Source organism: Lepisma saccharinum, chromosome 15 (genome assembly GCF_977018435.1).
Source record: "Lepisma saccharinum chromosome 15, izLepSacc3.1, whole genome shotgun sequence".
NCBI lineage: Eukaryota > Metazoa > Arthropoda > Insecta > Zygentoma > Lepismatidae > Lepisma > Lepisma saccharinum.
The window spans coordinates 54,394,244-54,408,703 of record NC_139243.1 but is presented as its reverse complement, the minus strand read 5'-3'; the positions used below and the strand labels follow the sequence as shown (position 1 = coordinate 54,408,703).

The 14,460-nt window shown below is 37.7% G+C and overlaps 1 protein-coding gene across 1 annotated transcript in view; it reads right to left on the bottom strand.

Moving 5' to 3' along the window:
- Orc2 (origin recognition complex subunit 2) overlaps positions 1-13,880 on the bottom strand; it is a 60,281-nt gene extending 46,401 nt beyond the window's left edge. Inside the window, exons 1-3 of the mRNA XM_083136448.1 lie at positions 13,737-13,880; positions 10,983-11,126; positions 2,497-2,745 (exon numbers count right to left, since the gene is read on the bottom strand). Coding sequence (XP_082992574.1) covers positions 2,497-2,745; positions 10,983-11,126; positions 13,737-13,827 — 484 coding nt within the window. The 5' untranslated portion in view covers positions 13,828-13,880. The remainder of the gene's footprint in view (positions 1-2,496; positions 2,746-10,982; positions 11,127-13,736) is intronic.
- Positions 13,881-14,460: the final 580 nt, after the last annotated feature.

Below are 14,460 nucleotides of genomic sequence, written 5' to 3'. Positions count from 1 at the left end.
ATGTCAATGTAAGTGAACTGTATTTCATGTAGCTCGTGTAGTGTCTAATATTACTAAAAACGTAAATTTTTACAAGTCCATATTTAACTCCATACTTTGGAGAAAATAACTAAATATGTATATACATGTTTAGCACATTTTTACTACATGTAAATCCGTTCCCCGCTAATGAGACAAGTGGCGGTTTCACATCGAAGTGATAAGTGACATTGGCCCCCCTGGTCTGTAGGGAAGAAAAAAAAACTGATAATGTGCGACCATTAGAATGAGGCGACACGATTGAGGAAATGGTTCGGTACAAGTGGCATGCGAGCGACTAGCAACATTTTGTCATGTCTCTTTGGTGCGAAAGGTTGCAATTATTTCTGAAGACACCTTTCCAAGAGACACCTCTCACTTTGAAAACTCCATAACGCATTCACATTGTATTAAAGCATGCATATTTTTTTTTTTCAAGCTACAGGGTACAATTTCATAAGAACAAAATTCCCTGACTCTTCCAGGCTTTCCAGACAAAACCATTATGTCAATTTGTATATTAAGCATGTCCGGAAAAGGTATACTATATTTTAGCTAAACACTCACGCTTAGAATCCCACTTACCAAAGTTTTATAATATTAACTTCATGTGTCAAGGCAAAAATGTTAAGAAAATTTGCTCTTGGCTGGAAGGAAGTAGTTTGCATTAATACTTGAAAAGTGTCGACTAATCAGTAACAAAAACAAAATTTTCTATGATTTCATAACAATTATAGTGAAAATAGTACGTAATTATTAGGGCTGAGCCGGGCATCGAAAAGTATCGGTTGCAATTTATTTACCGATACCGGCCGATAGTTTTTCGGCATTTTGGTTTTTTACGAGTTCCACATGAATGCTGCACAATGCTTTCGTGGAATTTAATTTTCTTGGAAACTTTGCAAATTAGAAGTTCCTTTTTATTCTTCACCAGTCTTGTGTGAAAAACTTAATTTTGTGATAAAATGTAGTTTAATATTCTGCAATTCTTGAATATTTTAAAGCAAAAATCTTGGTAAAATGATCCATATAATTACAATGGAATACTAAAACACACAATATTAATCAATATTTTGAACAACTTTTCAATTAATACTATTTTCAAGTATTGGTTGATTGATTGATTTAGTTTATTTTACTTCACGTTTTGTGCCTCTTGGCTAATTTGCGAAGATGGGGATGAGTGATGAAATGATGAAATTGATGAATGGACATTCACAAACAACCAAGCCTGAGCGGGATTCAAACCCGGGACCTTCAAGTATTGGTATCAGTATCGGTGGGTATCGGGTGAGAGTATCAGTATCGGTTCAGCCCTAACAATTACAGTAGCATTTGTACAGTAGTACAGCAAGGCGAGCAGTGCTGGCGCACATAATTTGAGTTGCAAAATATTTTATTTTCAGTTAATTTTTTCTATAATTATTTTTAACCATCTCAGAGAGTGAACTTGTAGTACTCCCAGTCAGCTCGTTTTCGAATTGGCAACACTTAGCACCATCTTGTGGCGATTTGATAAACATCTGATTATTTCACCCAACACTCCAGACTCAGGGGAAGCAAGAACTGAAAACGGGACTCTGTGACCATGAACTATCCAATAACAGGCCAGCTTCTATGCACGATACCTTTACCCCCAATCAGCAGGAGCCGAAATTCAATCGCAGTGCCATCAGGAAGGCCTGCTGATGTAGCTACCATAGTGTTGCAAACCATGCGGTTAAGTATCTATGTACAGTGATTTATTTTGTTCCAATGTCATTACCGGCATTGAGGCAAATCAACAAATGATATTTTAAAAGATTTCGAGCACAGTTAAGATGCAAAACTATTAGAACAATAACATTTTATGCCTGAGCGTGATTCTTTGAATAATCTTTGGCAAATATTAAAAGTAAAGGACATTTTTATCAAGAAATGACATGTGTTTGCGAAGACAGTGGAAAGACTACTTATTAGAGATCGTTTTGAAGGTTGAGTGTCTTAATGTTTCTGAGGCTGCTTCCCCAAGGTTAAATGTCACTGCATGCCACTGTTAGTAACATATTACTTGAGATAACTATCTACCAAACACCCCTAAAAAAATGAAACAAGAAAGCAGTAAATGGCAATAGACACTTATTAAAGTAGATTTATGCATGATAAAGAGTTCAAAATATGATCCTTTTTCTTTCAAGTATTTAACAAACAATTTCTACTCCAACTACTGGCAATACTCAGTATGTCAAACTGAAGTATAGTTTATCCAGAATGAACTTAAAATTTCTTGCTGTCCCATTTTTTTAATTTCTGAAATTCAAAATCCTACTTTTACTGCACTATAACAAAAACCGTACACATTTTTCCAGAAAAAGCAGATGCCCTAACTTTGCCAGGATTTCCATACTGGTCGACACTCTGGAAAGAACAGAAATACTAATTCTTACTGTCACACTATGACTTCAGCTACAGGGGCAAAGATATTTAAAGTTTGCTTACTCTTTTTAATCCTTTTTCGCAGACTGTAAGGTGTCTTGCAAGGCGTGTCTGTCTGCAACTTCTTCTTAGAGGATCTTGGAGTCTTTGACTTTGGGGTTCTTTCCTCGTTCATGGAGGATGCTGGATCATTTCCATCAGCTCCTGACTTCTGAGCGGATTCGGCTGCTTTTCTAGCCATCTGCCCTTTCCTCTTTGGTGTCCTGAAGCCATAAATAGCGCTCCCTTGGATGCTGATGTCTTCGAGGAGGACTGAAAAGAGAGAATATTCAAACTCTAACTTCAACACTTAAACGCCACGGCGTGACATACATGTTACAGTTTTTCCCACTCTTGTAACGTGACTCAGGTTAATGTTTGAATACTGTGACTCAGATTAATGTTCGAATATACAGGTTTTGAGTGCTACACGAGCCTTGAGGCATCCTATTAGCAATGTTTTATTTGATTATTCTGGTGATATTTGGTTTCTCTTTGATTGATTGATTTACTTTATTTTACTTCGCTTTTTGTGCCACTTTTGGCTAATTTGCGAAGATGGGGATGAGTGATGACATGATGAAATTGATGAATGGACACTCACAAACATCCATGCCCAGGCTGTGATTTGAACCCGGGACCCCTGACATCATGGCACGATGTGCTATAACGTCTTCGGACCTCTTTCGAACTTCATAAACAACAGTACTGATTCTTTGTCAACATAAGTGTTCTGCATTTGAATAACAAATTTCTATCACATCAGGGAATTACGTTAATTTGATTCAGATGCCTGCATTGGTGATTTGAACACATATCAAATTATCATACAGGCAATATATGAATGTCAGTTAATAAGTAAGTACAATTTTAATTAGCGCTACTACAATGAATGTGACTACACATACAATCTGCAAGCATTTGCTGAAAAGTCAGTGTGCAGTTAAGTGCTAACAGTGCATACACAAAAATGCTTTAAAATCCATACTATAAAATTAATCTCAGAATTCATTAAAAATATTTCTCCACTTTTGTTTTGCAAGTATGATTGATCACACACCACTAATGATACTACTGTGAAGACATACCCACGGATACCAATGCCTTCATTTAAACGGAATCAACCCTCACAAATGAATTCCGACGTCGCACACAATTTCTGCATCATTTTGATGAAAGAGTTGACACAAGGTCAAAAATTTTCAACAGCACCATATTCATCCAAAAACTGCCCAATATCAGAGAGAATAAAATAGTCAAGTTATGGAATGGTGGCAATATTACACAGTAAATAATTAGAGACAATGTGATTGATTGATTTCCTATATTTTACTTCGCTTCTTGCGCCACTTTTGGCTAATTTGCGAAAATGGGGATGAGTGATGATATGATGAACGGACATTCACAAACATCCATGCCTAGGGAAAGATTCGAACCCGGGACCTCTTGCGTTGTAGCACGATGTTATGACGAGAGATCGCCATAATACCTTTTGTCAAATCAAATAACAATGTTTACATAAAACGAATGTATTATGTCAATGTGGCGTAAATATTTCACGAGCTTTCATGTCCAAGTAGTTTACATGATCATCGGTAGATGTCCTCAGCATACAGACTACTATTGTTAAGGGCTGAAAGTTTCGCGTAAACAACACTAGCTGTCTCCCGAGCGAATCAGCTGATGGAGCAAGAACAAAGAATGCGGGGGAGTAGTGGGAATTAGGTCAATGGATGCCTGATGGGGCATTGAAAGTGCAGACACTAATCTTGCACGTTTGCCGGAACTTTTGCATCGTCCGAAGAATAAATGATTATTCAGTTTGACGGGTACTTGAAGAGTTAAGTATCATCTACAAAGAATCGAGGAAGCAGGTCTTCGACACCGGGTTCTCAAGAGAAAAATTTGAACCTGGGATTCTGGTTGCCATGCAAAGTAACAGGCCAGGAAAGTGAGAGTTTTCCTTCTGGAAAATCGGTGCAGAATGGCACCCTGAAGAAACGCAATAAGTTGAAATTTCATTACCACTAATTGATACGGAATTTCGAGTGAACTTGGTGCAATTCAGTTGTTGCTTACAGATGTAGCGCTGCAGAAAAAATAATAGAAAAGAACAAAATGGGTGATGCCGCCATCTTTAATAAAAGGTGATTTTCGAGTGTTCTTATCAAAATAACACAAACTCCTGTGTGTTACGAAGGTGCACATTGCTCAAAACGAGTTAAAAGATACATATGGGTTGTTTTAGTGAAGAAATAATTGACATTTTTGAATAAAGGTTGCTTCTGCACGTTTGAATGTTCGTGTCACGCAGATTCTTGTATGCTTTGATTTTGCAACCTAACGTAAACGAGTGAATTTGTTGCTTCGCAATATCACTTGTGCAGATTGAAAATTAACAGGTTTTCTTGGGGTTCATAAAGTAAATAGGACTGGATATGTAAATAACCCCTGGAGGCATTTATTAATGCATATTTGAACATAAAAATGATCTGTGGTTTGCCTAAGCATTTGTGAAGTGCTTCCATGCATGATCTCAATAACATTGGGAGAGAAATTTTGCACTAACTATTGTGTTCTATATAGCACAAATCTGAGTGCTGTTGTAATAGCTGAGTTAGCATTGAATTAAAATTAAGGTAAGAAATTCAGCAGAGCACCATAACATTATTTTTAATGTAAACAAATGCAATTGCTTTTCAATTAATTTCTTTAAATCAAGTTCTTTCAATTTGAAATAAAATAACACTTGGGTATAATGTCACGTGACTGGTGGTACAATGTACACTCAAGAGCATAATATTCTGGAGTACATGTCAGGGTAACAAACTGGTTATTTTGCTTTATTCGGAGTATGCCAGTGTACATATTTAAGCATAATTTTTTCACTTGTTCCTTTTTGCTTAAGTTGGATAATAATAAACAATAGTATTCTGTACACTCGAGTGCATAATTCACTTGTTACAACCCGTGATGTTTTCCAGTTGATGATTTATATGTACTAATTTGTGAGTTCTTTGCAGTGAGGAATCCTCATGAATATCCTGGGCTTGAATGGTCAGAAATGAATAAAGGCAGGAAAGCTTCACCATTTGCATAACCTACAAGGGGCAGTTTAACTAAATTTGTAAAAATTATAGTTTTGGGAATTTCTCTGGATTAATTTTGAATATCCTAACTTTGGGAAGTGGGAGAAAGGTGCTCGCCCCATTCAATCGCATCTTTGGAATAAACAGGGTGTTCTCAAAATTGTGTGTCATCTTTGAAATTATAAAGTCCACCCAAAATATTCTTTTTAGTTATCCGAGGGAGAATATAATCTAATTGAAAGTTAGCATGTCCCTTTAGAACTGTAACCCTCCAGCTTGTGCTCCTAGAGCTACTGAGGGACGGGCAAGAAACAAAGAGAGAGAGGAAAACTTGATGTTTGTTTGGTTTGGGAAGGAAGGGGTTTGGATTAGGGGTTTCTTGTAACTTTTGGGGGCTTTGAGATTTATCTAGCCTCTGGGGTGTCGTAGTAATGTGCTAACCACTATGTCATGGAAATGTGGAATGACATCGAAATATCATAGAAGCTTCACCCATCAGTTTTTAGATATCTCAAAAGGTTTATGCTGGTACCACTTAATAGACCTTGGCAGCCATCACGTGAGTGCTTCCACTCAATAAGAAAAATGCAGGCTTTGTTCTGTCAGGGTGTATACAAACTTTTAAAAATTAATATTTACTGACTTTTCCAGACCAAGAACCAAAATTTTTCACACCAAATCAATAGGGAATTCTTGTATTTAAAGATGTGTGTAAGAATGTTAACTATATTTTAGCTAAACATCACACTTAGAATCCCACTTGATTGATTGATTGATTTTATTTTACTTCGAGTTTTGTGCCTCTTGGCTAATTTGTGAAGATGGGGATGAGTGATGAAATTGATGGACATTCACAAACAACCATGCCCAAGCAGGATTCGAACCCGAGACCCCTGGCGTTGCAGCGCAATGTGTTAACCACTCAGCCACAGGGTCCGGCTTAGAATCCCACTTAACCAAGTTATTAGAATGTTCACTTCACAAAAGTTAAAGTAAAAATGAGAAGGGAAACTGCACAGAAATTAATTGTTTGATAGGAGTATTAAGGGCGAGCTTTTATGTAATACTTGCCATTATTGACCGTAATGCATGCGGAGCAGTCATATTGTTTACCTTCTTCTTCTCTTCCATGAGCACAAGCGGAAGAAGGAACCACGTCGGCCGCAGCAAGACAGTACATGCCTGACGAAGCCACCAAATGGATGGCGAAATCAATCGCGAGGAAATCAGAGTAAATTTAAACCTTGTGTTTTTCAAATAAATATATAATCCATTAATTGTTATGAATATTCACTTTGACAATTTTTTTTTAGCAAATTTCATTCTACACGCACAAAAACACGTGAAAATTCGAAGAATAAAATGTAAAATTGCAATCGGCATCAAATGTGTCGGGGGATATACTCACGTGCATCTAGCCTTCAGGCTAAGGTAACAGAGGTACATTATTTCACCATAACAGATCTCCACAATATAAAAACAACAGAAAAAGTTCATAAACCACACACAATTTTACATTTTCTAGCAGATTTATGGGGTTGTAGAAAATGCTGCTTTTTTGCTTACATTTATAAGTACACAGCATCCGGAGATTTTTTTTGTTGCATTTAGGAATTCTATAGGAAATGCCAACAAGACTAAGATCTATAAAATAATAGACAATAACCTCATCTTCACCAACCTTTCTGATAATCATGATATTGTCAATGTACTTTAGTTATCAATCAGATATCTGGACTGCAAGTTTTACTATGATATTCTTTCTAAAATTAGTGAATTATAAAAGTGAAAATTTATTACAGAAATTCGAAGGAACTATAATTTGGCACAACACTGAGAATCATAAGAACGAGAGAAACAAGTTTCTGAACTGAATCTTTTTTGGGAGTGGAATCATAAGAACTGAATCCAGAAGTGGAAGTGAACTGCTTGTTCATTTTGCAACTGTTTCTCTTGCAGACACCAAAATGCACGTAAATTCCAGATGATCTGCAAAATTGCCTGATTTAAATAAGAGATCATTTCTTGGTGGGAACTGTAGTAGGATACACCTTTTGACCTATAAGCGGAGGAAAATAGATTACTAGGTTTTCAGAAAAGCAAATTTGAATTCAAGGCATATTTGCACTGTGTGCGATGTTCATGCTCACTGCCGGGCATATTAGTCGAGGGTTGTGAAAACATAGGTCGGGAGGTAGAGTTGGCTGGGCTTGCTAGTAAGAGTTCAAAGCATAGCAGCCCACAAGTTGTACAACTGTTATGCCATTGTATTAATCTGGCTCGTGGCATGCTATACAAATTTAGATCGACTAAATTCCACTGTAAATTTCTTCCTGGCCCTTGAGCATCACCCACCGAACTCCATCCACGAAACACGTGCAAAAGCCCATCCTTCTGAAAATGTTAAATTCCACACTCCTTACGAGACATAAACTGGCAGCCCAAATATTCCTACCAAAAGTAGCCAGGAGGGACATCAGAAGCAATTGCTTTGTTACGGAAATTCACTTTCGAGTGTTCTCTACTATCCAGCCAATACAACAATTTAGCAAGCCAAATAGACATTATTGAAAGTCAAGCATGCTTTAAAAGACTATTATGTAAAAATATGTAACTCACTTTATCACATGCAATTTCAGTTTATGTGCTATTCTTTGTTGTTCCTTATTTTCTATTGTTAGTACATTCCTATGTAAAATGGCTAATGCTGTATTTCGAGTTCTTTGTTATATAAATAAATAAATTAACGTTGTTCAGAATATTTATACCTGTTGTTGAGATCCGACAGACAGTGGGTGTGGTGAAGCTTAAGGGCAGGACAGATCAGGCACAGATGAGATGGTTTCGGACACATGAAGAGGATGGATGCAGAAATACTACCAGTAAGCTTACCATGCACAATGAGTGGGAATAAGGCCAAGGGAGAAACCAATGTGTCCATGGAAAGAGAGGAGTGGTGGAAGACCAGGAAAAAATGGAGTGCCTTTACTTCATGCCGACCCAGCCAGAGGCAGGAAACGGCTAAGGATGATGCTGTTATGTAAGTATTTTATCGTAACTATACCTTTACGAATCTACCACAGTTTTACCTTCAAATATTCATATGTTCACATATGATATAATTAGAAAACTGGATCCTCCCCGATGGCACAGTGGTAGCATCGCCACCTTGTAATTAAAGGGTCCTGCGTTCGATTCCCAGTGGAGACACATAGTGGTTCGGTTTGGTTTGAGTTGATGTTTTAAGTCCACTTTGTGCACAGTAAGGCTAATCAGGACTGGACCTACAGTTTAAAGTGGAATCCGAACCACTATGTGCCTCCACCAGGTATCGAACCCGGGACCCCTTCATTACAAGGCGACGACGCTACCACTTGCCCATCAGGGAGGCCCCACATAGTGGTTCAGATCCCACTTTAAACTGTAGGTCGAGTCCCGATTAGCCTTACTGTGCATAAAGTGAACTTAAAACACCAAATCAATCAAACAGAAAACTAAAGCAGCTATAATTTAATTACAAAATACGAGGTGTCATTGAAAAGTTCTTAAGACAGGAGCCATCACTGTTAACCGGTTAGATTTTGTGGGGGTTGTGTGTGAGGAAAAGACCTTGTTCTGACCTTGAAGGATCCTGAAAAGGTCACGGCTCTATCTTTGTTTAGTTCGAGCTGCAGCCTGTTTTGTGCGGACATGTGTGTTGCCGGTGGATTATTATTTGTGTGCAGAACAATGGATGAAAAATGGAACAACGCGTGTGCGTAAATTTTTGCTCGAAAACCAGAAGATCAGCTTTGGAAACCTACGAACTGTTGGAAATAGCTCTCGGGATACGTGTGCATGTAGGGCAAGTGTTCCTAACTCGTATAGTAAATGAAAAAATGGCCAACAATCAGTCAAAGATGATCGGTTGCATGTGAAGACAATGTTACTAGTTTTTTTCAATAGTACCAGTAGTGTGCACCAGGAATATGACCAGTCAGTCAACAATGAATACTACAAAAGTGTTCTCGAGTGGTTACGTGAAAAAGTGCTGAAGAAAAGGCCAGCACGCTGACATGACAAGAACTAGATCCTGCATCACAATAATGCACCTGCCCATCGTCCATTCCAAATCACTAAATTTCTGTCCAAATTCCACTGCTTCTCCAACCCCCTATTCTCCAGATCTAGCCCCAGCAGAATTCTACCTTTTCCCAAATTGAAATTGCTGTTTAAAGGGAAGCAGTTTGAGTCAATTGAAGATATACAGACAAATATTGTGACGTATCTTAACACCCTCAGGAGGAGGACTCCCTGAAATGTTTCCAAAAGTGGAAACACCATTAGAGTCGGTGTGTTCAATCAGGAGAGGACAACTTTGAAGGAGATTCATCACAATAGCCTGTAAGTATTATCATTTGCAAATAACAATCCCAGTCTTAAAAACCTTACAATCACACCTCGTACAAGTTTTCCATGTAATGATTGCAAAATAAATGTATATTTCTAAACTTCCCATCATAGTTATACTCTGCAAAAGTGTTGGGCAGCATTTTTACAATCCTGCTCTATTTGTAGCATATCTTGAAACGCAAAACATTATTTCTCAGCACAGACTGTAGCACTGTAATGTAGCATAACAGTGTTAAGAGCAATTGTACCCAGCTATTTTGCATGGATCGCAAATTCTTTGCCTTATTAATCTTAAATGAAACTCCCCATTCATTAATCACTTCAAAACAAATAATCTATGTTTGTGGATCAATGTCCATGAGGCCAAAGTTCCTTTTGTTTTATTGGAATTTCATCATGCTACAAATGTAATTTTTGCATGGTTCAATTTCGATGTATGTCTGTTAACACATACTGTGGAGTTTTAGCGATTACTTAAGGTTTTGTTCAATATATGCTTTCGTGGTTAGGTTAGGCAGGTTAGGTTTGGTTATTAGCATTAACATAAAATCCCTAAATGCATTCTACTAATGTTCCGATTTACTTCTACATTCATTCCCACCCTTCTACGATATTTACTGTCGCTTGTCGACGGAGAATATCTTGTCCATGAGAAGCGTGTAAGGTAATTTTAAAGTTGTTTTCTTCAACATAAATAACTTTTTTTGAGTCCAAACAGTGCTCATTACTTTAAGGAAGGTTCAAATTTCGTGTAACAATGATTTCCAAAATTCTACGATAATTAGTCTTTGTGCTAGGAGAAATCGTAAAACAATCGGAACCGTTACCGATAGATAAGAACTAAACAAAAAAAAAATGATTATGTTTCAATTCGCAGCTTGCAATCACAATTTTCTATTTTTACTAATTCCATTTTATTGGTTGTTTTTTTTTACTATTAGGTTAATGAGCAACCATTAATTTCGAACCCTGATCTTGAGTTTACTCTTATTTTAAAATTAAGAGAAAAATTCAATAAATAGTACTCACCTTGTGGTAGCATTTGAATCTTTGGAGTAGCGTCATCATTCACATCCCTCTCTAATTCTTCAGCTTCTATCTTCTCCTCTTCATCTTGGTTGTTTCTCATCCGGGTCCCTCGTTTTTTGCTAGAAACATCCTTCTTTTTCTTAACTGGAAACAATTATTGACTTCAATTATATGCTGCTTTAAATGTAATTAGCAATCATAAAACAGAAAATTAACAATCTGTTTCAATACAAAAGGTTTAAAGGAGTGTGAATCGAGGTATATTATTATCAGTGCTCGAAAAATCTTCTTCATAGCTAGGCGCCAGCTCTGAAAATCAGACGCTAGGAAACCACCCACCAATTGTGCATACTATAAGAAGCTGAGCCGGCCTCCGTTGCAGAGTGGTTAGCACATCGTGCTACTACGCCAGAGGTCCCGGGTTTGAATCCCGAACTGGACATGTATGTTTGTGAGTGTCCATTCGTCAATTTCATCACATCATCACTCATCCCCATCTTTGCAAATTAGACAAAAGTGACACAAGAAGCGAAGTAAAATAAAGCAAAATCAAGCAATCTATAAGAAGCAGAGAATCACCACATTCAAAACATCGCTAAATCGTGCGAGAAAGCTGGAAATGGGGGGTTGTGGGACAAAGTGTAAGAAATTGTTACTGATTCTATCCACCTGTTCAAGTGGTTCCGGTGCCCACCCAGCGTCGTATAAAGTGGGTACCTGGAGGAAACTCTGGGGGTTAAGGCGGTCAGGGGGCATGGTGCTGATCACATCACCCCTATCTTCGGTCGTGATCAAGAAAGTGTGGGGACCTAACCTCACACCCCCTATACGCCTTCATGACGAGGTGCATAGCACAGGGGAGCACTTTACCTTTTTTATCTAAGGAATGTTCACACGTTGACAAAAAACAATTTTCTAACTTACACTGTACTGCAATTTGAACTTAGAATCTTCAAAATTCCATACATGCAAACTTAATAAAAAGGTAATATTACAGCAAAAGCTCACAGTCGCCAGGGTAAAATTTTTAGTCGCCATGGTGACCGGGATTTTTCGAGCCCTGATTATTATTATTATTTATATCAACAGAAAAGTAGATAAAACAAACTGTGCGACTAGCTTCACTTTATGCACATGTAGGCATAATTGGGACTGGACATACAGTTGAAAGAGAAATCTGAACTACAGTAAAATGTGCCTCCACTGGATATCGATCCCGGTATCCATTGATTACAAGATGACAACACTACCACTATGCCATCGGGAAGGCCTAGCTTCACTAGGTGGAGAGGCTAACTTTTGATCTATTTTCGGCATCTCCTAAGTTGTGCATGTGGAAACTTTCCTGTTCTAATATCATGAATTGGATTGATTTGATGTTTTAAGTCCACTTTATACACAGAAAGGCTAATCGGGACTGGACCTACAGTTTAAAGTGGGATCTGAACCACTATGTGCCTCCACCGGGTATCGAACCCAGGACCCCTTGATTACAATGCAACGACACTACCACCGCGCCGGTAATTGTTTACTATCCTTCGGACACCTATAACTTCTTAGTTTCGTCAATTTTTGACATTCGTATCCACCTATCTGCTTCGCGGAGCATTCCGTGAATGGTTTTTGGGGCTATCCATCCCGGAATTGGTGGGAAATTTAAACTAAAAAATTATTTTCATTTGAAATTTTGGAGTCCCAATTTCCCACTGATTCCGGGTTCTGTCCATGGGGTAATTGACCTACCGCCCCCTACCGCTAACATGGACCCGGCTTTCTCTATAGACTCCCTGTTAAAGGCTTGTTAGAAATTGGCCGGAGTTCCCTGCCCCAAACTTTCAAATTTGAAGAAATCCGTTTCCAGGATGTTTCCGATGTTAGACAATACTACAGGAACTTATTTCGGTAAGTAGTTTCTTCATTTCTACAGAAGAAACTACTTACCGTAATAAGTTCCAGTAGTATTGTCTAACATCTGGAAGGTGTTTTGTGTGATGTGGGAATGTTTCATAGCGGAAATTCAACCACTGACGTATAGCCCCACGAACCATTCATACATAGCCCCACAAACCTTTTCCGGTAAGGTTAGGTTAGGTTAGGTAGGGTCACAATAGTTAAAAATTGGTTTCGAAAAAAATATGCATAGCCCCACACACCATTCTCGCTTAGCCCCACGAACCATTGACATATAGCCCCACAAACCATTTGCGGAAACGTACGTTCTTCAGTTACAAAAACACTTTTTTTAAAAAAAAATTGATCAAAAAACGTGAATACACGTTAAAAATGATCCCCGAAGCAGATAGGTAAGTACAAATGTCAAAAATTGACGAAACTCAGAAGTTATAGGTGTCCGAAGTATAGTAAACATTTACCAGTATTTAAACCTGTCGTGCCCTAAAATAGATGCTGATTATTAGCTTATTAGTAGCAACATTTTCGTACAGGTTGAATACAACAAACGTGAGACAATTTTACAAACAAATTACAATGTGCATTTCAATCAGTGCCAAAAGTAACAGAGTTAGTTATTAATTTTGAAAAGTCAACTTGTTACAGTTATCTTTCATCGAAAAATTAACTGTTACTTGCAATTGCACTATAAGGAGCTCGTTACTTCCAAATAATGACACATATATTAATTTCCTGTGTTATCCATTATCGATAGACATGTTATTGGTCTCTCTTTCTCTCTCTTAACTCCCGTATTGCAACCTTCCGAAATCCGAAACTAATACATAATTAACCAAACAATACCTGCACTAGCCAACTCTCGTTCTGAAGATATAAACGCATCAACATCATCGTCTCCTATAAACTTCACCTCGACAATTTCCTTTCTGTTCATTGCTATTACTCGAAACTATTCTATTACCATTTGCGGTGTTGTTTGCTTTCTGGCGCGCGATTCTAGTTGTCTGCTGAACGAAACAGCGATACGATTCAACCACCATCGGAATAATGTTTCATAGCCGACAAAGAAAGGAAGTTCTGTTAAACTTGACAACATTTGCTAACAAAAATGCTATATATGATATATTCAACATCTCGACTGGTATTTCAATTCTCAATTTTAATAATGTGAACAAAACGTTGATTTTATTTTCTCTACTTGTCTTGGTGGTTAGTTTGTTCTTTCAATACTGGACATCAATTCCAGAAACTTTGTGTTATACACCGTGATTGTCACAACGGTTGGTGTGATATTGGGTAGTTTGGGGGGAGGGGGGTAATAGTTATACAGCCAGTGGCAAAGAAAATAGTAGGCAAAAATTGTCTATCGCTATCTTCATTCCATTTTATTCTCTGTGTTATTTTAAGAAATGCATTTTATGATGATGCAGAGGGCTCACTAATCGGGCACAGTCTTAATAATAAATAAAATATAAATAAAGCCTTCGAGATTATAATCAATTGTTTCAAGGGCAAGGTGATACACAAGATCATTCATATTATTGTTCAAAGTTCGGAAGTAACCAGT